General features: G+C 54.1%; 1 protein-coding gene across 1 annotated transcript; it reads left to right on the top strand.

Annotated features, from left to right (window-relative positions):
• Positions 1 to 1570: 1570 nt before the first annotated feature.
• On the top strand, positions 1571 to 3497 carry FGF4 (fibroblast growth factor 4). The gene is made up of 3 exons (XM_069566423.1): positions 1571 to 1910; positions 2492 to 2595; positions 3321 to 3497. The coding sequence occupies exons 1-3, from the start codon at positions 1571 to 1573 to the stop codon at positions 3495 to 3497; spliced, it is 621 nt and encodes a 206-aa protein (XP_069422524.1).
• Positions 3498 to 26426: the final 22929 nt, after the last annotated feature.

Genomic DNA, 26426 nt, shown 5'->3' with positions numbered 1-26426 from the left:
CCCAGAGAAGAGCAAGGAATCTCCCTGAGGAAACCACAGACCGGGGGTCCATCCTGCCAGGGCCCTCACTGAGCCCCAGGAGCCCCGTCTCTGGGCTCAAGCCAGAGACCTCAAGCCCCTGAGGTCCCCTCTGTGGTGCGAATGAGCCCCAGCAGGCCGCGGAGGTCGGTCTGGGCTCCTCGGCAGGAATGGGGTGGAGGCGGGGAGGCTGAAACGGCCTCGGGATGACGCATCTGGTCACAGGTGCTGGTGACAGCAGGGGGTAGGGTGGCTCTGGGCCCCCTGCAGTGGCGGCTGGGCGGGGCTGCTGGGAGGTGACAGCAGCCTCTCCAGGTACTACTGAGAACAGGGGTTTTCACACCTGGGTGAGCCAGCATCTTGCTGGACGCCGCCCCATCAGGCCATAATGGGCACAGTGGGGGTGGGGGGTGGGGACAGCAGGTGGGGGAAGGGAGCCTGTCCAAAGCCTGGCCTGGGCCTGGGGATTCTGCCTTTGGCTCCTCAGTATTCCCACTGCAGAATTAAAGGGAAGGGGAGGGGGGGGCCAGCGATGTCCTCTCTGGCTCGGACCCCTGTCCTCGTGTGGCAGTGGGTGTGTATGGGGGTGCAGGGCCAGTGGCCTTGGGGTGCACCGACTCGCCCTGTCTTCTCTCAGCACCAGCCATCCAGGCAACCTGCTCAGGGCATGCTTCCTCCTGGTGGCCATAGCTCCATCCCTGACCACCAGCGCTCAGGTGGCCAACCCCTGTCCTTGCCTCCCTCCAGCCTGTAGCGCTGGATTCTTCCTCACTGGTACTGGCCGTTCCGGTGTCTACTGCCCTTACTGGCCCTCATTCCCAGGTGGGTCCCCGGGGGTCCCAGCCGAGCACAGGTTCTGGAAAGCCCCTGAAAGGCAAAGCGCCGGGAGTGTCTTCTCTGAGCTGAGGGTGCTGGGTGAGGGCTGCGGCGGAGAGGGGCACCCATGGAGACCAGACAGACAGGGACAAAGTGCAAGAGGCCAAACTTGGGCGGAAAGACAAGAGCGGAGGAGACGCCAGGGTCGGGACTCCCAGGTCCGGGGGCCGGGCGAAGCCAGGGGCGGGGGCCGGGGACCCTCCCGGTGGCCGCGGCGGCGCTGGGCCCCTGCCGCCTTCCCTCCCCCAGCCCTGATTGGCAGGCGGCCTGCGACCAGCCGCCGCGAGCGCCACAGCGCCCCGGGCGCCCAGGCGAACGCGAACGGCCCCCTGCGGGAGTAGAAGGGGGCGGGGGGGGGTGGGGGGGATTGGCTATCGGCTATATATATAGCGGCTCGGCGGCTGCGGGCCCAGCGCGCAGGGAGGCGCGCACCGCTCCGCAGGGTCCCAGCCTGGGCCGTGCGCCCTGCCACCGCTGCCTGCCTCTCCATGCAGCCCAGGTAGCTCCCGGCGTCCGGGGGCCCCGTCGCTCGCCTCCCGCTTTCCCCGCCCCGGCCGGGCACTACCTGCCCGGCCCAGGCAGTGCGCTCCCGCAAGCCCCCCACCCACAGACGAGCTCGCCCGCCGGCTTCCCGGGCGCACTGACCCACCCGCGGACGCACGGCCCGAGGGCGGGGATGGCGGGGCCCGGGGCGGCCGCGGCGGCGCTGCTCCCGGCGGTGCTGCTGGCCGTGCTGGCGCCCTGGGCTAGCCGAGGGGGCGCCGCCGCGCCCACCTCCCCCAACGGCACTCTGGAGGCCGAGCTGGAGCGCCGCTGGGAGAGCCTGGTGGCGCGCTCGCTGGCGCGCCTGCCGGTGGCCGCGCAGCCCAAGGAGGCTGCCGTCCAGAGCGGCGCCGGCGACTACTTGCTGGGCATCAAGCGCCTGCGGAGGCTGTACTGCAACGTGGGCATCGGCTTCCACCTCCAGGTTCTCCCCGACGGCCGCATCGGCGGCGTGCACGCGGACGCGAGTGACAGTGAGTGGGGCGGGCCGGACGGGGAGGGTCGGGCCCCAGGGCAGCGGCCGCCCCTTCCAGCTCGCACAGGGAGGTCTCGCCGGCACCTGCTCTTGGGCTATGGGAACCGGAGCGGACTTGGGGTCCGGTCCCCTCTGGCGTAGAGACGCCGGGGACGCCAACACTCTTGGCTTTGTGCAACCCGGCGGCGGAGCCCGCCTCCCGCCTTCAGAAGTCCGGAATCTGGGCGCCGGATTCCAGCGCCTTCGCTCGTGGGCACCAGGAGCGCGGCGCAGCCACCGGCAACTCGCGGGGGGCCGGCCCGAGCGCCCACGTCGGGGCCAGACTCGGGGGCTCCAGGAGGCCACCTCGCTCCTGCAGTCCCGGACTGGGCGCGGCCGGCGCGGGGCCGGGACAGGGGCCGAGTCCGCGGGGCTGCGGGGGCCCTTGGGGAGCGGCCTGCACCACGGAGGGAGCAGGGCCATTTAGATCTCCACCCCCAGAAGTGGGGGTCCCGGAGGGGCGCAGGCGGAGGAGGGGGCCAGGTGGGAAGCTCGGGCTGAGGGTCCGGTGCCCGGGAATAACCCGCGCCCTGCCCCCAGGCCTGCTGGAGCTGTCGCCGGTGGAGCGCGGGGTGGTGAGCATTTTCGGGGTGGCCAGCCGGTTCTTCGTGGCCATGAGCAGCCGGGGCAGGCTCTACGGCTCGGTGAGTACCGTGGGCCCCGCCGAGCCGGGCAGCATCGTGACGCTTCCAGGCCACCCGACGCCAGGATCGTGGAGCTGCGGTGGGGGTCGCGGGACTGAAAGTAACCCCCGCCTCCTGAGGCAGTGCCGCTTACCCTTGTTGTTCAGTCATCCAGTCCTATTGGATTTCTTTGGCGATCCCATAGACCCTCGCCTGCCAGGCTCCCCTGTCCGTGGGATTTCCCAGACCAGAATCCTGGAGTGAATAGGTTGCCAGTTTCCTTCTCCAAAGGATCTTCCTGAACCTGGGGGTCCAACCTGCATCTCCTGCATTGATAGGAGGATTCTTTACCACTGAGCCACCTGGGACACCCACCAGCCCAAAGGAGAGGCCCAGCCCCAAGACAGGGACAGTGCTCCCGCCATCCTTGAGTGGTCATTTGCCAGTGGGTCAAGGGTGCCCTTGGGAGCCGTTGCCTGGAGCCCCTGGGGCAGGTCCCAGTGGGCAGGACGGCAGTCTTTAGGCAGACCCAGTGAGGATGCACTGTTCTGGCTTCCAGGTGCCGGGCAGGTGCTAGGGACTGGCGGGGTCCCTCTCCTCACCCTGTGAAAGTCTGGATACCCTGACTTCTCAGGAGGGACCCCCCAGCCAAGGAGGGGCTGGGAGAGAGAGGAGTCCCTGACCACTGCCCCAGAGGTCCCTTGGCCCGCGATGGCCCCCTGACCCGGCTCCTCCTTCCCTCCCAGCCTTTCTTCACCGACGAGTGCAAGTTCAAAGAGATCCTTCTCCCCAACAACTACAACGCCTACGAGTGCTACCGGTACCCCGGCATGTTCATCGCCCTGAGTAAGAACGGGAAGACCAAGAAGGGGAACCGGGTGTCCCCCACCATGAAGGTCACCCACTTCCTCCCCAGGCTGTGATCCTTAGCGCCCCCCGGGAGGGGAGTACCTAGGGTCCCCTTGGTGCACTTTCTTCAAATGGACAGTTGAATGCAAGAGAAGGTGTAAGATATTTAAATTAATTATTTAAATGTGTATATATTGCCACCAAATTATTTATGGTTCTGTGGATGTGTTTTGTATTTTTCTGAAAGAACAAAAGCAACTCCCCCCTCCCTGCCCCGAACCAAAGCCTGACTTTTGCTGGTAAAACAGTAGAGACCCTTCCACTGGGTTTATTCCACTTGTTGGAAAGTTGTCACAAGTGGCTGCTGCTGCTCCATGTTTTAAAACCGATGATGTCAGCGTCCGACATCAACCCCCGCTTTTGCACTGTCCCCTTTGGTTTGGGAGTGAGCATCCTTGTGCCTGGAAAGGTTTCCGGGGGCTTTGGAAGCCAGTGAAGGAAGCTCCCAGGCTTGGCTTCCTTCCTCGCATCCTGCGGTGCCCCACTCCCTTTCTCCCTGAAGATATTCCTTGGGACGTATCGGTTTACTTCGGGTGCAGAAAGCGCACTGGCGAGGCCACCGCTGCCGCTCCGTTTTTAGATCTGCCGTGTATGACCTTTGAACTTTGCTGCAGTCAATCTTCCTCAGTGTACCAGATGGGGGAGACCCGTGGGCAACTTTATAAACTCCTGTTTTCCTGTTTTGGACTGGCCACAGCCACTGTTTGTCTGTGGCCGTTGGGAAAGGGCAAATACAAAGTGATTTTGTAAAATCCGATGGAGAGGAATTGATATTACATTGGGAGGCTGGGAATGGACAAGATTGGATTTATAACCACCGCCAAAACCCGAGGGGTGAGAGACAGTTTGTGGTAGTGGAGACTTCTGATAAGTAATAGCATATATATATATATGCGCCTTCTTTTTAAAAACACACTTCCCCGTGTTTGGGAAGCTTTGGGCTGGAACTAGCTGTTCATTTAGGTGAAATGTCCTTGTAATTGTCCAAAAACACTTAAGGCAGTTTGCATGCAAGAAGGTGCTGCTTCTGTCAGTTGCATTCCTGATTAAGTGGATTTCACATCTACCTCAAAAGCCCTTCAACTGCTCATCTGGCAAAATCTGCAGAAAGCTCAGACCTAGTGTAGAGTTTTGCCATCCCAAGTGGCTTTTTTTTTTTTTTCCATATGTAGCCAAAAAGGATTGCAGATAGCGTTGGTGCGCCCCATTCGAACCTTGTCACGTTTGAGCTATCTTTACCCCACGATTTACTTTTAGTAAGGATAATCATCGTGAAAATATTTGCAGACAGCTGTTAGAGTACACTATATGGCCACCAAGTAACCTTATATTTTTCTTTATATATTTTACAAATGTAACCCCTGTCCTGGAAGCAAAGATGGAAGAGGCAAGGGTCGGTGAGGTTTAAAAAAAGTTCCGAGGTGATGGCAAACATTTAATTTTAATGAATGACTTTTTCGAGTTTATACAAAATGACCTTAGCTTGCTACCAGAAATGCTCCGAATGTTTCCTCAAGACTTTAATACTCTCCTAAGATGTTTCTGAACTGTCTCCCGAATTAACTTTATGGGAGTCTACAGACAGCAAGACTGGAAAATTGGATTGGCGTTTTTGTCTTTCACATTCCTTTTTAAAACTCTTTGTTCAAATGCAAATCATCTACTTAAAATACTGTTCTTAAACTGAAGCCTAGAAGAAAGAAGCCACTTAAGACGGGACGCTACATCTCACACTCCTGTTCAGACCTGGCAGTAAAAATTTTTAAAAAAATTCTAAACCACGCCCTAGACTCCAGGAGTATCAAGCGATGCTCAGAGATCTGGGTGCCGATTGCAGGGGGAGGGGGGACGCTTTGGTGGGGGGAGCAGGGGCTGGAATTGATGGCTGTTCTGTATTTACTGTATTCACATAGTAACAAACCAGATTGTTTCAGATGCCTTACATATTGCGCGACGCCTCGTCTCAGAGCCCGAGCAGATCGTCAGGAACTCAGATGTCTTAAGGGGAGAACTCAGCCATCCTTGACCATGTGTATATAGTCAGTGAATCAGATGTGAAGTGTTTAGAGGTGTCGTTGAATCTTTGAAATATTGTCAAGTGTTTCTGTTGCTGTGATGGGGATTTGCGGTTTCTGCACCTACTGCTGTTTTCAGAATCTGTCTGTAGTTTTATACAGGTGCTGACCCATACTGTGATGTATGTGCTGTGCACATCGAAATTCAGAATAAATGGAAAACGTTCACGTATAAAGAGTCCCATTGGCCTTGATGAATGTAACTGGGGAAGGTATTGCAAATGATTAAAACCTGCCTTGAAATGCCAATATGGGACTCCCCACTCCCTGTCTCCCAGTGTCTATTTGAGGCCCTGCGCCTTGCCTCGCTGGGCCTGGGGCTAGGGGCGGGGGAGACGAATTCTAGCCAGCTGTGTCCACACAAATGTGCCCTTGGAGACAGGAGCCTGGGGTGGGGGGGTGGGGGGTGGGCGGGTGGTGAATGTCAGGGTTTTTCGGTGACTCTGACTTTTGCAACTGATTCTCCAGATGGGGCCAATCCACACTGTGCCCACCCGGGGACTAACCAGAGCCATGCCCACCGCCTTGGCCTGGTCCAAGCTAACTGCTCTGTGTGCTTTCCTGCGGGTGGAGAACGTAGCTCCCAGAACTGGTCATAAGCAGATTTTTCAACCTCTCACCAAGGGGTCTTGAAATCAACATAATGAACCCCAGCTAGCCTTAAAAGGAACTGGAGGGACTTTCCTGGTGGCCCAGTGGTTAAAACTACGAGCTCCCAGTGCTGAGGGCCAGGTTCGATCCCTGGTAGGGGAACGAGATCCCACATGCTGCACCTAAGGGTTCCCGTGCGCGTGCATGCCCCGTCACAAAGTCATGTCCGACTCTTTGTGACCTGTAGCCTGCCTGGTTCCTCTGTCCATGGCATTTCCCAGGCAAGAACACTGGAGTGGGGTTGCTGTTTCCTTTTCCAGGGGATCCTCCCAACCCAGGGATCGAATCTGCATCTCCTGCTTGGCAGGCAGGGTCTTTACCACTGAGCCACCTGGGAGATCCCAAGAGTTCGCATGCCGCAACTAAAGACCCTGCATGCTGCGACTAAGACTCTCACAACCAAACAAATCAATTAATGTTAACGAAAGTAACTAGAGTAAAATCGTACAGACTAGAACCATCCAGAGTGCACCAGTCACCGTAAAGGAACAGATTGTTTCGTGAGCTCTGTGTCAACTATATGTATATCCAACTGGTCTCTACTGGGATGTGGTATAGGACGTCTCAGTCGTGTCAACAGCAATTAAAAAAAAAAAAAAGTACTGACCTAATGGTCCAAGAATCTGGATTCCCCTCCCCCCATAAAATATATCCAATTGGTTGGCAAAAAGACCCACAAAAAGCCATTAGGGCTGTTCTTGATCAGTCCCTAAGTTATGTCCACTCTTTTCCACCCAGTGAACTACAGGCTTCCCTGTTCTTCACTGTCTCCTGGAGTTTGCTCAGATTCACTTCCATTGAGTCGGTGATGCCATCCAACCATCTTGTCCTCTGTCACCTCCTCCTCCTCCTGCCTTCAATCTTTCTTAGCATCAGGGTCTTTTCCAATGAGCTGGCTCTTCTCATCAGGTGGCCAAAGCATTGAAGCTTCAGCTTCAGCATCAGTCCTTCTTCCAATTCAGGACTGATTTCCTTTAGGATTGACTGGTTTGATCTCCTTGATGTTCGCGGGACTCTCAAGAATCCTCTCCAGCAACACAGTTTGAAAGCGTTGGTTCTTCAGCCCTCAGCCTTCTTTATGGTCTAACTGTCACATCTGTACATGACTCCTGGAAAAACAAGCTGTGGGGTTCCTTAATGGTACCTATGTTGCTAAGACATCACATTATTATTTTTGATGCCCGAGATCTAGGGAGGACAAAAATACATGGACAAGGTTATGGGTTAAATTGTGTGCCCTGCAAGAAGACACACTGGAGTCTTAACCACCATACATAGAAGGCACTTTGTTTGGAAACAGGGTGTTCGCAGAAGGAATTGAGTGACAGTGAGGTCCTTAGTATGAGCTGTAATCGTCCATACGACTGGCATGCTTACGAAAGGAAGGTCATGGAGAGACAGCCGTGGATGGAGGGGGGCTAAGGTGAGGCATCTGCAAGCAAGGAAGTGCCAAGGCACCGAGACCCCTAGCGGGCGTACAGAAGCCTGGCCCAGGCTCCGTCAGCCTCAGAAGGGGCTCAGCTGCCTGCACCTCGATCTCGGGCTTCCGGCCTCCAGGACTGAAGGACAACACATTCTTGTTACGTGACACCACCCGGGTCCGTGGTCCTTGGTTGCTGCAGCCCTAGGGGAACTAAGAGGCGTAATTCTCCTCCTTGGGATGTGGGTGGGGGAGGAGTGAATCCCTGACCCGTACCCAGCCTTGGCCTTTTCTCCAGCGGTCCTCCAGGTCCAGGTCTGTCCCAGCCAAACACGGAAAGCTTCATCCAGCTTCTGGGTGAGAACCTGCGCACGGTTGGCAGAATCTTGCAGTTGAACTGAGCTCCCGTTTGGCCTTCCGGCCTCTGACCTAGGCTGATATCGGCTATGTTGGCCCTCTCCAAAGAGGGGGCTGAAAAGTCATTTATTCACTTCTGTTAACTTATCCGTTGCGTGCCTACTGTGTGCCAGGCGCAGTCCTAAGAGCTCGGGATACTCGAATGAGGAAAACAGAGATCCCTGCCTGGGTGGGGCCCTCATCCTGGAGCCGGGGAGGAGGTAAGGCAGAGAGGCTGGGTCCCGGGGCCCCGTCTCAATGGTCGGCTGGGGGCACCAGGGGAAGGACGTGGCTGGCGGGCTGAGAATAGATGGCCACGAAGCGGGCAGGGGTGGGGGGACTTCTAGGGCATCTCCTCCTCCGTTCTTTTCATCCTTGGTGACCAAACAGCCCAGGCGGAGGGTGGGTGAGCCTCAGGGCCTCCATCTGTGTGACCTTGGACAAGCCAGGTGACTTCCCTGTGCCTCAGGGGCCCGGTGTCAGGATTGCGGACACAGAGCTTGTGAAGTGCTGGGTACAACAGACAGTCACGCTTCCCTATCGTCATTGTTATTCTCCTAAGAGACTTAATTACAGTCTTAAGGTCTCAATCCTTTTTATCTTCGAGCTGATGGGATGATTTTTCTGGCTAGGTGTTAGGAGTCGCTGTCAGGCAGAACAAAGGCCCTCATCTGGGCGTGGTGGGGTCTTCTCGGAGGAGGGCTGGCTCGCCAGGTTCCTGCAGGGAACTCGGGAAACCCACCTCCCACCCAGAACCCTGCACTGATGCACTCCTTTCTGTTCCAGAATGTGACCTGGCAAGGGGGTCCTGGGCACTCAGGGTCGTTCTTCAATGAGAATGAATTTTAATTGTTCTTGACTTAGCATTTGAAACCTAAATGTTTCTTTAGAAAAAAATAATAAGTGGAGGAATTCCCTGGTAGCCAGTGGCAGACCCTCACAGGCATAGACAGGCGAGGTGGTTCCTCCTTTCCGGGAAAATCAAGGAGCAGGGGGACTCAGGAGCCATCAGCAGCTTTGGGGATAAAGGCATCATCCTGGGAAGGGGTCTGGGTGGGGACCACGAGCATTTACCACACTGGCAGCTCTTTGTAACTCTTCCACAGTTATCAACTGATTAATGAACTATGTCATTATTTGCTTGCCCTCCCCCAAGTCAAGGCCACACTCTGCCCTGTAGGAGAGGAGACCAGGAGCCAGTTTCCTGCTGGACAGGAGACCAGGATTCATATATCGCATGACATCCCTTGTACTCGGAATCTAAAAAGAAATGATGCAAACGAATTTATTTTTGAAACAGAAACAGCCTCCCAGACTTAGATAACGAACTGATGGTCTCCAGGGAGGAAAGATGTGGGGGAAGGGATGGTTAGGGAGCCTGGGATGGACATGTACACACTCCTCTTTCTTTTTAATTGTGGAAAACAAAACTTAAATCTAGATTCATACATAAGTTAGTATACAATACTTGTTTTTCTCTTTCGGACTTCATGTAGGGCAAGAACGGAGAGCAGACCTGTGGATATGGCAAGGGAAGGAGAGGTTAGGGTGAGTTATAATAATAATAATAAATCGGTCAGTCGTGTCCAACTCTTTGCGACCCCGTGGACTGTAGCCCACCAGGCTCTTCCATCCATGGGATTCTCCAGGCAAGAATTCTGGAGTGGATTGCCAGGGTGAGTTAAAAGAGGCGCGTTGATGTATATGCGCCACCACAGGTGGGCCAGGCAGCCTCTGGGAACCCGCTGCGCAGCCACAGGGGGCTCGGCTGGGCGCTCTGAGATGACCGAAGGGGTGGGAGGGAGCTTCAGGAGGGAGGGCGTATATGTAGACCTGTATTTACTTTGTTGTACAGCAGAAATCAACACAGCGCTGGAAAGCAGTTATCCTCCAATTAAGAATAAATTAGAAAAAATAAAGACTCCGGGCTGCATTAGCAAAAAACAAAACAAAAAAAAAGCCCCAAACTCCCCCTAAGACATAAATCTGTCACCTTAGCCATTTAAAGTGTAGCCGCTTGGATGGCAGTCCGTTCAGTTCAGTTGCTCAGCCATGTCCGACTCTTTGTGACCCCATGGACTGCAGTACACCAGGTTCCCTGTCCATCACCAACTCCTGGAGCTTGCTCAAACTCATGTCCATTGAGTCGGTGATGCCATCCAACCATCTCATCCTCCATTATCCCCTTCTCCTCCTGCCTTCAATCTTTTCCAGCATCAGGGCCTTTTCCAATAAGTCAGTTCTTCACATAAGGTAGCCAAAGTATTGGAGTTTCAGCTTCAGCATCAGTCCTTCTGATGTCCTTCTGATTTTCTTTAGGACTGACTGGTTGGATCTCCTTGCAGCCTAAGAGACTCTCAAGAGTCTTCTCCAACACCACAGTTCAAAAGCATCAGTTCTTCAGCACTCAGCTTTCTTTATAATCCAACTCTCACATACATACATAACTACTAGAAAAAACATAGCTTTGAGTAGACAGACCTTTGCTGGCGAAGTAATGTCTCTGCTTTTGAATATGCTGTCTAGGTTGGTCATAACTTTTCTTCCAAGGAGCAAGTGTCTTTCAATTTCATGGCTGCAGTCACCATCTGCAGTGATTTTGGAGCCCAGGAAAATAAAGTTTCTCACTGTTTCCATCGTTTAGCCGTCTATTTGCCATAAAGTGATGGGACTGGATGCCATGACCTTTAGTTTTCTGAATGTTGAGTTTTAAGTCAACTTAAATGCCATTCAGGTATTGAATGGCATCAAATACCTTCATCATATTGTGCAACCACGGCACCCACCCGTCCCCTATAACTCTCTCATCCTGACCAGCTGAGACTCTGTCCCCTTATGCGTGTTAGCTGTTCAGTCATGTCCGACTCTTTGCGACCCCGTGGGCTGTAGCCCACCAGGCTTTTCCATCCATGTGATTTTCCAGGCAAGAATACGAGAGTGGGTTGCCATTCCCTCCTCCCTTCCTGACCCAGGGGTTGAGCGGAGTCTCCTGCGTTGCAGGCAAACTCTTTACCCTCTGAGCTGCCGGGGACGCCAGACTCTGTCCCCGTTACATAGTAACCCCCCTTCCCCCTCCCCTAGCCCAGCACTCTCTTATCTGTCTCTGTGGACTTAACTCCTCTTGTTTGTTGGGTCCTAGGTCGTGTCTGACTCTTTGCAACCCCATGGATTGTAGTCCACCAGACTCCTCTGCCCATGGGATTTCCTAGACAAGAACACTGTGGGGGACTGCCATGACCTCCTATAAGCAGAGTCACAAAGTCTTTGGCCCTTAGTTTCCGGCTTATTTCATGGAGCATCGTGTCCTCGGGGTTCGCGCCTGTTGCAGCCTGGGTCAGAGGCCCCTTGCTTCAGAAGGCTGAATGACACTCCCCTTCTGCTTGTCCACGCCCACATCCCTGGCCCCTTGGGTTGCTTCCACTCTTTGGCTGTTGTGAATAAAGCTGCTATGATATCTCTTCAAGACCCTGCTCTTACTTCCTTTCACTTGAGAACATGCCCAGAAGTAGAATTGCTAGATCCTGTGGTAGCTTCAAGTTTTTGAAGAAGCTTCATACTGTTTTCCGTAGGGGCTGCCCCATTTTACGTTCTTACCAGCAGTATACAAGGGTTCCACTTTCTCCACATCCCTGTCAACATTTGATTTTTGTGCTTTTTTTTCCTTTGATAGTAGCTGTCTATTGGGTGCTAGGTGGCGCCTCATTGTCGTTTTGATTCGCACTCCCCTGCTGGGTAGTGATGCTGAGCATCTTTTCAAGTCCTCACTGGCCATTTGTGTGTCTTTTTTGGGGAAATGTCTATCAAGTCCCTTGCTCACTTTTTCCATCATGCTGTTTGCCGTTTAGTTTATGAGTTCTGTATATATTCTGGCTATTAATATCTTTTCAGATACAGGATTTGCAAATATCTTCTCTTATTCTGTGGATTGCCTTTCTATTCTGCTGACAGTGTCTTTTGCTGCACAAAAATTTAAAATTTTCTCAAAGTCCAATTTGTCTATTTTTTTTAATTGAATGAAAGATTCTTTACATTCTATAGTGCTTTCCAATTTTCAAGAGTTTCACATCAATGATTTTATATAATCCCATAATAACCCCCTTTTTTTTTTCTTTTGTTGGCTATGCCTTTGGTGTTATAACCAAGTCATTGCCAAATCCAATGTCCTGAAGATTTTGCTCTATGTTTTCTACCGAGAGTTTTATAGTTTTAGGTGTTACACTTAAGTCTTTGATCCATTTTGAGTTCCTTTTTGTATATGGTGTTAGATAAAGGGGACTTTATTTTTTTTGGGGGGGAGGGACTTATTTATTTATGTAACATAGCAGATAGCTCACTTATTTCCAAGTCTTTCTTTCCTCCCAATCTCTTGTATCTGTAATTTAAGAAAATATTTATTTGGCTGCATTGGATCATAGTCGCAGCCCGCAGGATCTTCCGTTTTGGAACCAGAATTCCAGCTGCAGCACATGGGTTCCAGAGCAGGCGCAGGCTCAGTAGTTGAGGCAAACGAGCTTAGACACTCCACAGCACATGGGATCTTACTTTTCCGACCAGGGATTGAACCTATGCCCCCCACATTGCACGGTGGCTTCTTAACCCCTGGGTCACCAGGGAAGTCCCACTCTCTTGCATTTTAAAGTGAACTGGGCTGATGGGGACAGGATGGAGGGTGTCCACTGGGCTGAGGTGGGGACAGGGCATGGCTGCTGTCTCAGGTCTTGACCTCCTCGTGGGTCACACCTTGATGCGCCTGGGCAGGGGGGCTTCCTTTCCTGGAGGTCACATCCAAAGTAATGGGGCATATCTCCCCTCCTGAGCCAACTTTTCCTCCAGCCTGCCCAGCCTTGCCAGGAGGCCTGTGGCATAAACATCTAGAGACACAGGGTCTTTGGCTGTGATGCCCTTAGACCCCGGGCCCCACAAGTGAGAGGGTCTCACACTTGAGACTGCCTTCCGTACTTCCGGTGCTGGGGGCTGGCTGGGGCCAGCAGTGCCATCCTTATGGGGTGCAGAAAACCCAGACTGAGACCCGTGTCAATCTCAATCCCCGTTGCTTCCCTTAGGGGGTGTGCAGTGACCTCTACCTCCCCTACACACACACACACACACACACACACACACACACACACACACACACACGCACCCCACATGGGGTTGCCCAGATGAACCAAAGAGCCTCAGGACTTGCCCCCATGGGATTATCTTGGGGCCCAGTGATCAGGTCACCCCTCAGGACCCCGAGCCCCAGTGCCCACACCTTTCCCTCTGGTCTGGCCCCAGGGTTTCCATCTCTAGAGCGTTCCCATGTTGGTCCTGAAACATCCCCTCTGGGTTGTCAGTCTTGGACTCCCCAGACCCAGGGCTTCTAGAAGGAGAGCCTGGGTTTGGGAGGTGGGGAGGACTCCTGGTGCTGCCCCACACCTGCTGTGAGTTTTGAGCAGAGAGATTGAACTCCCTGAATCATGTTCCTTCAACACCAGGGTGGAAATTATGATCATAAGCACCCCTTTCTCACGGGTTGGAGGAGGCGTAAGAGAGCCGAGGCAGCACTACCAGAGCCTTAGACACTCAGGCTCCAGGCTGCTGCTGCACACCTCTGGGGGATGCCACCCGCTTGATTGTGACCATGCGGTCTTAACTTACATTTACCTGACATTTGTTTCCATCAATCCCTTTGTTACTTAAATAATTGTATTCTAAAACTTCACAACTCCAGGGCTTCCCTGGTGGAGCAGTGGATAAGAATCTGCCTGCCAGTGGAGGGAACACGGGTCCGATCCCTGGTCCGGGAAGATTCCACATGCCTGAGCAACTAAGTCCACGTGCCACAGCGATTGAAGCCCCAGGCGGCCACTGCGGAAGCCCGGGAGCCTAGAGCCTGCGCTCCGCAACAAGAGGAGCCGCCGCAGTGAGAAGCCCGCAGCGCAGCTAGAGAGCAGCCCCTCTCTCCACAGCTAGAGAAAGCCTGCGTGCAGCAACAAGGTCCAGCACAGCCAAAAATAAACAAATACAAGTAGAGCAGCGTGTACATGTCAAAAACAAATGAATAAATAAAACTTAAAAAAAAAAAAAACAACTTTACAACTCCAGCCGAAATGGAGACACATTGTCGCTTGCCATACCCAGACGGTAACCCAGGAAAACAGACATAAAATGATGCTGAGAAGTTTTTCTAAGCTCGGAGCCAGGGCACGGCCTCTCCCCCCACCCCCCACCCCAAAGGGAGATTTGCAAGTGTTAGAGGTGTGTTAAGGGCTTACTATCACCAAACAGAAACTTTCTCCTCTTAATGAAAATGGCTGAAAGGCAGTATCTTTCTCCCTGTGGGATTCCATGTGATTTAATGCCTCCCTGTCTTACCTAAAACCCCCTCCTCTGATGGAGGCAAGCGTGACACCCTGCGCTTGGATAAAACCCCGTTAATACACAAATGGGGCCAAAACGGCAGCGACTCTGGGCAGACCTGGAGCCAAACCCCAGAGTCCCCTCTCCACAAGGACCTGTCAGCCCTATCCCTCTCTCTGCAGAAGCCCAGACTCTTGGGTAAAATGGTATATGACGGGGGTCCCCAGCCTCTGAGATCTACTGCCTGACGATCTGAGGTGGAGCTGATGTAATCATAGGAGAAATGAAGTGCGCAAGAGACGCCATGCGCTCAGATCACCCTGGAACCATCCTCCGACCCCGTTCGTGGGAAAGCTGTCTTCCACAAAATGGTCCCTGGTGCCAGAAAGATTGGGGATCGCTGCTCGGTGAGCTTCGGTGAAGCCTTGAAAGTGGCCATTCTCCTGCAACTGGGTGAGCTTCTGAGCGCTCCTACCTGTGAAAGTGCCCCCACGCCTCCCTAGCTAGGTCATGAAAAGCAACTCAGCTTCCGCCCCCCGGACCCCGCATGCTTGCAGCCCTGAGCCGTGCCACCCACGGCTGCCATACTAGGGGGGAAGCTCGAGCTGCATGAGGAGGCCGGGTGTCCTTGCTGTCTGGCAACAGGCCTGGCTGTGTCTGGAGTCTAAATCATGCCAGCCCAGGCACCAGACTTGTAAAGAGGCCTCTGGATGATGCTAACTCTTGGGTGCTTTTCCTCGAAGCTGAGGCTCCAGATACCACGTCTTGGGGACGAGCCGTCCTGCTGCGTCCTGTGCAGGTCCCTTATGACAGACTCAGTTAGCTGAAGAAAATGATGGCTGTCTTATACCACGAAGTTTGGGGGGAGTTGATTATACTCTAGAAGATAAGAGGAGCAGGGCCAGACAGAGGAAGGGAAGACGGACTGACGCCTACAGCCCGCACTCTGCAGCCCACTTGCTGCACAAGATCAATGGACACCCAGGGCAGGCAGGCTGGCTGGCTGGGCATTTTGCTTCCTTGGTGCTGGGAAGGTAGCAGGGACCGGGGGTAGAGAACACAGCTTGCCTGGCCTTCAAGGCTTCTGGGAGAATCCAGGATTCCCCTGTGCTCTGGGGGAACTCCAGGATCAAGGGCCAATGTTTCTTGATGGGTCTCCTGGATGGCACGCAGTCCGTTCTGAGCCCTGGGCCCCAGGAAGGGGCCACTTTACAGGGTCAATTGTTTCTGACCCCAGGAGCTGGCAGAGGGCTGCCACTTGTACCAGGGGCCCAGGAGCTGACTTTCCATGGAGTCAGCAGAGAGAATGGTTGGCCCCCTTCTCTTCTGCCCTCCTGGCTCTCCTGCCCTCAGGAAGGTGCCTCGGGGCCATCCACGGCCCGCATCACCCTCCACTGTTCAGCTGAGCAGGTAAGAACTGGGGGAAGACGGAGTCACAAGCAGGCAAGAAAAGGGACGGTGCGCCTCCTTGGCCGCCTGGGTAGGAAGGCCCAGCTGGTGCGTGACGGAGATGCAACTGGAAACTGACCCAAAATAAAAAGGACATCTCTTAAAGGGATGCAAGGAAAGCCCACAGAACAAGTGCTGTTTCAAATGGGTTTTAAGTGTTCAGTAGATGGATTTTGGAAATAAGGAGATTACAAAAAGAAAAAAGGGAGTGATAACTGAATCCGAGATCTGAAGGCTCACCTGGAAGAGACAGCTCACAGCCCTCCCCCTACTCTGCTCTGCCTCCCGCCTTCCAGCATCCACGGCCTCCGTCCTGCCCTGCACCTGGGTCCCTGCACACTGCTCCTCCTGGCCCTTTGACGACATCTCTTTTCTGCCTCCAACTCTCAGCTGCAGCTCAGGGAGGCTCTCAGAACACCGCAGATAAGCTGCCTTCCCAGTCGCTCTCCCCTTGTGTGCAAGCGTCTGAATGACCAGAGTTGCTTCTGTCTATGCATAGCTTGCATTTATGCCCCATTTTGGTGGTGAGCTCCTGGGTCAGGCCTTGCCTTCCTGGGTTAAGCGGGAGGGCAGTGAGCACAGGGGACCTCCGTTGTGTGCTTGTTGAGTGAATAACTGAATTAATATGTGAGATCTGAATGTCTGATCATAATTGGGCTGGAGGTGGTTGAAAAGTGAAAGTCGCTCAGTGGTGTCTGACTATAGAGTCCGTGGAATTCTCTAGGCCAGAATACTGAAGTGGGTAGCTGTTCCCTTCTCCAGAGGATCTTCCCACCCCAGGGATCGAACCCAGGTCTCCCACATTGCAGGCAGAATCTTTATGAGCTGAGCCACAAGGGAAGCCCAAGAACACTGGAGTAAGTAGCCTATCCCTTCTCCAGGGGATCTTCCCGACCCAGGAATCGAACTGGGGTCTCCTGCCTTGCAGGCAGATTCTTCACCAGCTGAGCTTGATTGTGGTGTGCTTGTTGAGTGGATAACTGAATTAATATGTGACATCTGATGAGAGCTGGATTGGAGGTGCTTACACGTAGTTAAGAACAGATCTTTGAAACAGAATAAATTTGACTGTTTACTAAGGTAAATAATCACCTAGACTTACGGTTGCCATTTTTGCATAATCTGTTGGTTTATTTACTTAATCTTTTTTTTTAACCTTTTGGCTCTTTTACTTCATCTTTTTCTTTAAATCAACTCAGTTTGTATTGCTGGGTGGAGCTCAAACTGGAATTAAGATTGACGGGAGAAATATCGATAACCTCAGATGTGCAGATGACACCAGCTTAACGACAGAAAGTGAAGAAGAACTAAAGAGCCTCTTGATGAAAGCGAAAGAGGAGAGCGAAAATGTTGGCTTAAAGCTCAACATTCAGAACACTAAGATCATGGCATCCAGTCCCATCAATTTATGGCAAAGAGATGGGGGGAAAATGGGAACATCAGCACACTTTATTTCCTTGGTCTCTGAAATCACTGCGGATGGTGACTGCAGCCGTGAAATTGAAGGACGCTTGCTCCTTGGAAGAAAAGCTGTGGTAAATGTAGACAGTACGTTAAAAAGCAGAGACATCACTCTGCCAGCTAAGGTCTGCCCAGTCAAAGCTGTGGTGTTTTCAGTCGTCATGCGTGGATGTGAGAGTTGGACCATAAAGAAGACTGAGTAATTGACGCTTTTGAACTGTGGTGCTGGAGAAGACTCTTGAGAGTCCCTTGGACTGCAAGGAGATCCAACCAGTCCATCCTAAAGGAAATCAGTCCTGAATATTTATTGGAAGGACTGATGCTGAAGCTGAAGGTCCAATAATTTGGCCACCTGATGCAAAGAGTCAACCCATTGGAAAAGACCCTGATGTTGGGAAAGATTGAAGGCAGGAGGAGAAGGGGACGACAGTGGATGAGATGGCTGGATGGCATCATTGACTCAAAGGACATGAGTCTGAGCAAACTCTGGGAGATGGTGAAGGACAGGGAAGCCTGGCGTGCTGCAGTCCAAGGCATCAGAAAGAGTCGGACAAGAGTGCTTGAACAACAACAACAACCCCAAGAAAAGTATAATGTTATAAGATAATCATTAAATGAATCTAAGATGAATTTTAGAATTTCCACACCCTGGAAATTAAAAAAGAAGAAAACAACAGAGCAACTCTGGTAGATGGAATAGCCCCAGACTCTTCCCAGTCCTGCAGCCTCTGCCTGGACTGTGCCTTTGCAGTTTCCTCATTAAACGGCGGACTCTGTCTCTGCCTGAACCTGGGCTTGGCCGTGTGATCAATGGGATGGTCGGTCAGCGTGATACCGGTCGAAGCTTGAGCGCTGCCTGGGCTTTGGAGCTTGCTTTCTCTTACTGCCCGTGGGAATCTAGTGCTCTCACCATGAAGAGGCCCACCAGGCTGTCTGCTGGTGGCCCAGTTATGCCTCCCCTCCCCTCCAACAGCTTGCCGGCCGCCAGACACACAGGTGAGCCATCTTCCATCATCATCACGGATCCACCTGCAAGTCGCAGGTTGAGAGGAAGGGTATATGAGTCCCCACCAAGGGCGGAAGCCCAGATCCAGGTGGGGGACCCCAGGCTCCGGGGCCAGGCCACCAGCTGGTCTCTCTCCCCAGAGGTCTGGCCCATGCCCCCCAGGCACACTAACACTTCCTAGGGGAGCCCCCTGACCTCTTCCCGGCTCCTTGACACCAACCCAGGAGGCTGTGGATTTCAAGACAGGAGCAAACAGTGCCTGGAGAAAAACCCAGAACCGGCCAAGCCCCCAGAGTCTTTGAAACCAGCTCGAGGGCCCAGCCTGATTTGTACTTCAGAGCTAATGTGATTAAGGTCGAGTTTGTCGCCAGAAAATGTTAATGAACCCAAACAGCCCCCAGTCACCTTCCCAGGGGTGCTGCCCAGGAGGACCAGAGCCCAGTCCGGCCATCTCCAGAGCTCTGAAGCTTTCCTGAAATGCTTGCTTTGGGGTCTTCTGAAGAGGCAGACCCTGCGGACCCAGCGAGGGGGTGCTGTGGTACCCCACTTCATGGGTAGGCAAGACAGCCTACAGTTACCTGCCAGTCTGGTAGTAGGGGGTCCCTTCAACCCCTAAATTACTTTGACCCTTAAACTTCCTGTAACCCCTTCTCCCCAGTGAGGGACTCAATAGACTGTCCAGGCAGAAAAGATAAGAAGGTTCACAGGTATCTGAGCCTCCTGTCCAGTGATTAGGTCAAAGGCAGGCATTTGAGCGTCCCCAGCCTGCTGTAACAAGTGATGACATGCCAGATAGCTTAAGAAGATGTCAGGTTTATTTCCTCTCCCTGAAATTAGGGTCCTTCCTGCCTCCACTAGCTCCTGGGGCCCCCCGTGCTCCCGGCTGCATTCCCCCAGCCCCTGTCTTCACTGTCACCTGGCCTCCTCCCCTCTGTCCTGCTTCTGGTTTCCCCTTCTCTCCTCTTACAAGGACACCTATCATTGGGTTTAGGGTCCACTCTAAATCCAAGACGATCTCATCTTGAGATCCTTACCATAGTTACATCTGCAAAGACCCTATTTCCAATTAAGGTCCCTTTTACAGGGCTTCCCTGGTAGCTCAGATGGTAAAGAACCTGCCTACAATATGGGAGACCTGGATTTGATTCCTAGGTCGGGAAGATCGGGAAGAGCCCCTTAAGAGAGGAATAGCAACCCACTCCAGTATTCCTGCCTGAAGAATCCCATGGACAGAGGAGCCTGGTTGGCTACAGTCTGTGGGGTTGCAAAGAATCGGACTCAACTGAGTGACTAACACACAGGCCCTGGTGGGTGAGGACTTGGACATGTCTCCTTGGGGGTCACCTTTCATTCCTACGCAGATGGGGAGGCAAAAGCCCAACCCTACCTTGGCCAGCCTGGCTGGACCAGGAGCCACTCTCCTGGGCTCTGGATGAAGAGCAAGACTGATGTCTACCTGGCTGGCCCCATCCAATGCCTCAGCCCAGACAGGGGTGCAAGTTCATCGTGGGGCAGTGGGTGCCCTCGGGGCAGAGACATAGTGTGGAGGAAGATGAGACCAGCCAGCTGGCGCCGGTTCTCGAGGTCCCGCCACCTCCCAGTCTCAGCTTCCTGCAGCACTCCCTACCATCCAGCCCCAGGGCCTTTGCACGTGCTCCCTTAGCCTGGGGTCTTCTCATCTCCGATCTTCACAGATGGGTTCGTCTACATCTGAATGCCGCCTCCTCTGACCCCAGCTGGATCAGCCTTCTGGATGCTCCCCAGCAGTCCCCAGCCCGTATTAACAACCCCAACTATGACGTTCACTGTGTTCTGTGTCATGAGAGCAGGTCCCTGCAGCCCCAGCATCTGGAAGAGCGCCCAGCACTGGGCAGGAACAGGACCCACTGTTTGCTGAGTGAAGGAATAAGCACAAACAGGGAAGCATCACTTTGTAGTCTGTGGTTCACCCCCAGCCCTGAAAATCGGCTCCCCGGCAGGGCCCTGGGGAATGTTGGGGGAACTTCGGTCCTGGCTCCTGCAGACTCCCCCGCTGAGCCAGGCAGACCCCTGGGGACAGGATCAGCAGCCACTTGCTGCAGTGCCCGACTTGGACCCTTTTGGTGAGAAATGTGCATTTCTGGGGGGAAGATGCCCTCAGGAAATCTCCACCTATTCATGTGCAAACACCGGGCCGCTTGGGGTCCCCAGAGGCTGGCTTTGACAAGCTAGGGGCAGGGGGGGTGAGGGGCACCAGACCCTAAAGGCTGGTTCGGGGGCCAGGAGCCAAGGCTGGGCAGACACACAGGGCCAGGCAGAGTGGTGGCTGGGCCAGACGGTCCCTCTCCTGGGGAGCTCTCACCCTGCTGGTGTGGGAGACGAGGCTGCTGGGCTCCCGGGGGCTGCTGTGGCCCCCAACTCTGGCCCCACTCACACTAGACCTTAGTCCACACTCACTCCAGGCAGTGGGTGTGTGCAGAGAGCAGGGAGGCTGGGCGCGTGGGTTCAGCACCAGCCAGTCAGCCCATCTCCCAAGGCCTCGGTTTCCTCATCTGTAGAACGAATCTTGCTTGTTTCTCCTACTTCTGACCTTGAAAATCTTAGACTTCCAGGGCCTCTATCTCTTGCCCTGTCTGGGGCGGGGACCTCTGGATTGTTAGATACAATCCAGGGTGCCCAGTTAAATTTGAGTTTCAAGTAAGCAACAAACGTTTTGGTGCATGGGCCATTAGTTCAGTCGCTCAGTCATGTCTGACTGTTTGCGACCCCATGGACTGCAGCACGCCAGGCTTCCCTGTCCATCACCAACTCCCAGAGCTTGCTCAAACTCATGTCCATCAAGTTGGTGATGCCATCCAACCATCTCATCTTCTGCCGTCCCCTTCTCCTCCTGCCTTCAATCTTTCCCAGCATCAGGGTCTTTTCCAATTAGTCAGTTCTTTGCATCAGGTGGCCAAAGGATTGGAGTTTCAGCTTCAGCACCAGTCCTTTCAGTGAATACTCAGGACTGATCTCCTTTAGGATGGACTGGTCGGATCTCCTTGTTGTCCAAGGGACTCTCAAGAGTCTTCTCCAACACCGCAGTTCAAAATCATCAATTCTTTGGTGCTCAGCTTTCTTTATAGTCCAACTCTCACATCTATACAGGACTACTGGAAAAACCATAGCTTTGACTAGACAGACCTTTGCTAGTAATGTCTCTGCCTTTTAATATGCTGTCTAGGTTGGTCATAGCTTTTCTTCCAAGCAGCAAATGTCTTTTAATTTCATGGCTGCAGTCACCATCTGCAGTGACTTGGGAGCCCCACTCCCCAAAAAATAGTCTCACTGTTTCCATAGGCCATACTCATACTGAATTTGGAAGATACTTATACTAACAAAGTATTTGATAGGTACCTGAAATTCAAATTGAACTGGGTGTCTTGTTCTTACTTGTGAAGTCTGGCCATTCTAATTCCCTTTTTTCTGGGGCCTCGGGGACACTTCTATACCCCTCTCTCCAGGACAGATCTTACAGGGAGACTGACCTGCAAGACTAGGGCAGGAAGGGCAGGGCCCAACCGAAGCTTTGGGTTGGCCTGAATTGTTGGGGTCCCGCTTCTATGTGGTCCTAATTGAAGGGCTGTGCCTTAAGTCATTTTATGGATCACCGTAGCTTGGGAGAAATTCACGTTTCTCAAGGGGCCGTGCTGCGGGCACCGGAGATCACAGATGTCTGTTGCTGCCAAGGAGGTCCTGAGGGCTGGGGCCTCCCTACCCCTTTCCCTGGGATGACCTAGGTATAGCCAAAGCGGACCTTTGCTCAAAACCCCTGCTAACTCCCACCCCTCTGGCTTCTTGTCTTCTGCAGTCTCCTCTTTGGCAGAACCGCTGTCTTCTATCCTTAGAATCTGGTGAGGAGGGGGGCAGGTCCGCAGTCAACCCTGCCTTGCCCAGAGAATGAGGCTCTGGGTGGTCCTGCCTGGCCTGGGGTGTTCGGGTTGGACTCCAGCCCTGACTCTCTCTCCCATCCTTGGGGACCTCCCAGATTTGTGATTCTGAGCAAAATGCCCCACGGCTGACTCTGAACGAAACACACTAAAGATCCTGGCTTCCGGCTGGCTGCCCCCTCGTCCAAGGAAACACAGGGCACTCAGGATCCAGCAAGGATTTCCTGCTGCCCATGGTATGCCAGGTACTACTCTAGTGAACCTCCCTGATGGCTCAGATGGTGAAGGGTCTGCCTGTAATGCAGGAGACCCCAGCTTGATTCCTAAGTCGGGAAGATCCCCTGGAGAAGGCATAGACCACCCACTCCAGTATTCTTGGGCTTCCCTGGTGGTTCAGATGGTAAAGAGTCCACCTGCAATGCAGGAGACCCAGGTTAGACCCCTGGATCAGGAAGATCCCTGGAGGAAGAAAGAGCAACCCACTCCAGTATTTCTGCCTGGGAAACCCCGTGGACAGAGGAGCCTGGTGGGTTACAGTCCGTGGGGTCTCAAAGAGTCAGATATGACTGAGCATGATGAAAACCGTGGATGAGAACTCCAAATTTATTCCTTTTTCATTTTCCCAGAACTTGATTATGCTTCTCCTGAAAAAGCCAGGAGCCTCCCTGAGGAGTCAGCCTCACAGTGTGGGGTCTTTCTCTCCATTTGAAGAATGAAAGGCTCTCACGAGCTCTCCTGATGGAGTCTCACTTCCCTGTAAACCTCTCTGCTGAGGACACCCTCTTGGGGTCCCCCATTATTACACCGGGTTTTTTTTTTCTGTAATTTCAGAACTTTGCCTTGAAGTGAGGAGAGGGTAGGAGAGGGGGGCATTTTTCATGGTGGTGATTAATAAAGTAAAGAAAAGTAGAAAATAACAGAGCATCCTAGATGAAAGGGGTGTTGGGAATGCTGGTGCATACACGGGATGGAAGCAGGAGCTGCAATTTAAACTCAAGTGGTGGGAAAGGACTTGTTGGGGGTAAAAAGGCCTTTGAGCAGGGGGTAGACCTAGGGTGGGGGTTTGCCAGGCCAAGGGTGCAGTGGGGACGGAGATGCTCAGTGGCTGCAGGAGGGGGTGAGGGCGCAGAGGGCAGAGGCGGACAAGAGCATGCGCTTGGAGAGAAGTGGGAGCTGCCGGTCATTTGCAGCAGAGCAGGAGCCCAGTGTGACTTGTTCCGTAAGCGGGTCGTTCTGGCTGTTGGTCTGGGAACAGACCGTGGTGGAACGGGAAGCGGAGACTGGTCTGGAGGTTCTTAAAGTCACCAAGGCAGCAGGTCCACGGCTGGCACCAGAGGAGAGCTGGGAGGTGGGAGGTTCAGAGAGCTTGTTCTTTGCAAATACCACGCTGGCCCAGCCAGTGGAGACAGCCAGGCCGCCTCCCTGTCCTTGACTGCAATGGCCGCTGACCCTTCAGATTGGAAATGCATTTGTTTTTCTCCTTTTCAATGAATGATTTATTTTCCGGTCTATGAAATGCACCCACCACACTTGCTCATGAGCTCACAGACCCAAAGAAAGAACGTCAGGAATTTCCCCTCCCCGCAGCCCTGCTTCTCTGCCCGGCCCCCTCACCCTTGCTGTGTCCAGTCCCCAGAGGTTCCCGGCCAGCCGCAGCCCTGCGGGACCCAGCAGGCCCTGTGGGAGTGGATTCCACGCCCAGAGAGCCACCCTTGCCTTCGGCTGCCCCGTCCGGGAAATGTTCCCTGCCTGGCTCGCCCGTGGGCTGGTTGCTGGCAAGCAGGGGACAGCGTGGATTTCCAAGGGCCATCAGCTGAGCCCTTGGGGCCCGGCGGGATGGGACCCAACAAGAGGAGAGAGAAGGCAGGCAGAGGCCGAGGCTGGCCAACCCGTCCCCCCGCCCCAGGGAGGGGAGTCTGCCCAGCTCTGCTGTGCAATCTTGGACAAATCACTTAATCCCTCTGTTCTGTATGCCATCCAACTGCAAAACAGCATTTAGGAGGCCAGGGTGCTGGGAGCCGTAATTAAGGCAGGCTTGCAGAGGCCCCCAAAGGCTGCAGATGAAAGGGCCTATTGAAGTACAAAGCCTCCAGTCACCCTCTCGGGCCCAGGTGGGAGCGACGGCCATGAGAGGAGAAGGGAGGCGGTGGCCAAGGTCACCCGGGCCCCGGCACCAACCCGCCTGTGCTGAGGTGAGGCCAGCCTGCCCCTGTCCCCTCCCTGGGCACCACCACGGGCACTGCAGCCTCCGGGGCAGGCTGTCCTCAGGGCAGACCAAGGGATGTGATGTCCTGCTCAGGGGCTGGGGACGCCTGCCTTGGACTGGTGTTCCAGGCCCCGCACGCAGCCCCGCCAGCCCATTCTTCTGTCCTGGTCCAGGCCGCCTCCAGGCCTCCGCCCTGCCCTTCACACGCCCAGAGATCCCCCTTCTCACCTCCCTCCTAGGCTTTGCTCTTCTTCAAGGCCGCCAGGGGCGCTATCCTTGCCCCTCCATAATGGGTGCTGACCTGAGGCTCCAGGCCTGGCTCCCGGGGGCTCAGGACCCCCCTGCCTGGGCATGTCATCACATGTACTTCCTCATCCCAGCGGTCCTTGGGGGTCGCATCCCAACCCCAGACATGGGCTAACTTCCCAACTCCTGGCCTGATCACACCCCATCACAAGGGCACGTGTCCCCCAACATTCTGGGAGCATCTTCCCACCTGTAAGGACCTCACTCACTGTCTGGAAGACGCTAGACTCCCCTTCTTCCTCTACTTTCCCAAGATCCCAGCCCAGGCTCCTGGGATGGCGCTGAGGAAACTCTGGCTGAAGACTCACACGTTACCTCCTGGCCGCCAGCAGCTCCAGTCCCCTCCCTCGACCCATCCAGAGGGGTGCAGACCCCTCCCAGCTTCCGCACCAGCGATTTATAGAAAGCGGGCTTCTGGGCATGACCAGCGCTTGCCCAGGAAGAATCTGGGTGCAGAGGGCCCTCCCCCCACCCCATCTCGGGGTCCCTGATGAGGCCAGTCTCCCTGCCTCCAGCCCGAGGCCCTGGGCTGCCTGCTGGAGCCCTGACCTCCCAAGTTCTCCCCCTAGAAGCACTGATTCTCAGGGCAGCCTCTGTGTGCACAGCACCAGCCCAGAGGCTAAAATGAGGTCCCCGAGAGGGGCCAGATGAGCCCAAGGTCGCCCAGGGCTGTCCATCCCCTCAAGGTGCCTGCCCCCCAGAGGGCCTACGGGGATTGAGCCTTTCTTGGAGAGCAACATGGCAGTGAAAGCTAGTGCCCCCATGCACCCACCTGTGACTCGGCCCCTGAGGCCTGGGGTCTCGGGATCACTGAAGCTGCTGCACATCTGCTGGAGGGATTGTGCAATGGGCAGCCTCTGTGGAGAACGTTCAGGCAATTCCCCAGGGAGTTAAAAGTAGAAACACCCCAGGACTCAGAAATCTGACTCCCAGGGATACAAAGTGAAAAATAAGAAATGAAAACTCATGTCCACACAGCAACCTGCGCACAGATGCTCAGCCAGCACTGTTCACAGTGACCAAAGGCTGGAAAGAGCCCACGCACCCAAATGACACATAGAGAACCAGACTCGGGTCCATCCATGCAGTGGAATATTACTCGGCCATCAAAAGGGGCAAAGCCCTGACTCAGGCTGCAGCGTGGATGGACCCTGAAGACATTCTGCCACGTGGAGAAGCCAGACACAAAAGGCCACGTGGTGCAGGATTCCCTGTCTATGATGCATCCGGAATAGGTCGGTCCCCAGAGGCTGAGCCAGGGGTGGATGGGGCTGACTGCTGACGCTTCAGGGTTGTTGACTCCTTGTGGGATGAGGGTGTTCTGGAACTAGATGGGGGTGGTGGTCACACAGATTGTGAATGGGCTCAATGCATCAGAATCATACACTTCAAAACGGTTGAAATGATCCATCTTGTGTTACCTGTATTCTCCACAATCAGAAAAACTTATACTCAGAGAAGGATGCAAGGTCAGTGCCTCCCGGAAGGGCGCAGAGAATCATGCTGAATTGACCTTCTGTGACATTTAAAGGGTGCAGAAACGGGGACTTCCCTGGTAGTCCATCGGTTAAGACTCCACACTGCCAACGCAGGGGGCACGGTTTGATCCCTGGTCAGGGAACAAGGTCCCGTACACTGCATGGTGTGGCCAAAAAGAAAAGCCTCAGAAATTTGCTCCCCAGATCTTAAGTGAAAAGGACAGGTCAGCAACAGTTTGAAC

Source organism: Ovis canadensis, chromosome 21 (genome assembly GCF_042477335.2).
Source record: "Ovis canadensis isolate MfBH-ARS-UI-01 breed Bighorn chromosome 21, ARS-UI_OviCan_v2, whole genome shotgun sequence".
In the NCBI taxonomy this organism is placed as follows: domain Eukaryota; kingdom Metazoa; phylum Chordata; class Mammalia; order Artiodactyla; family Bovidae; genus Ovis; species Ovis canadensis.
Note: the sequence above shows the minus strand (reverse complement) of the source record. Positions and strands in the feature narration are given on the sequence as shown.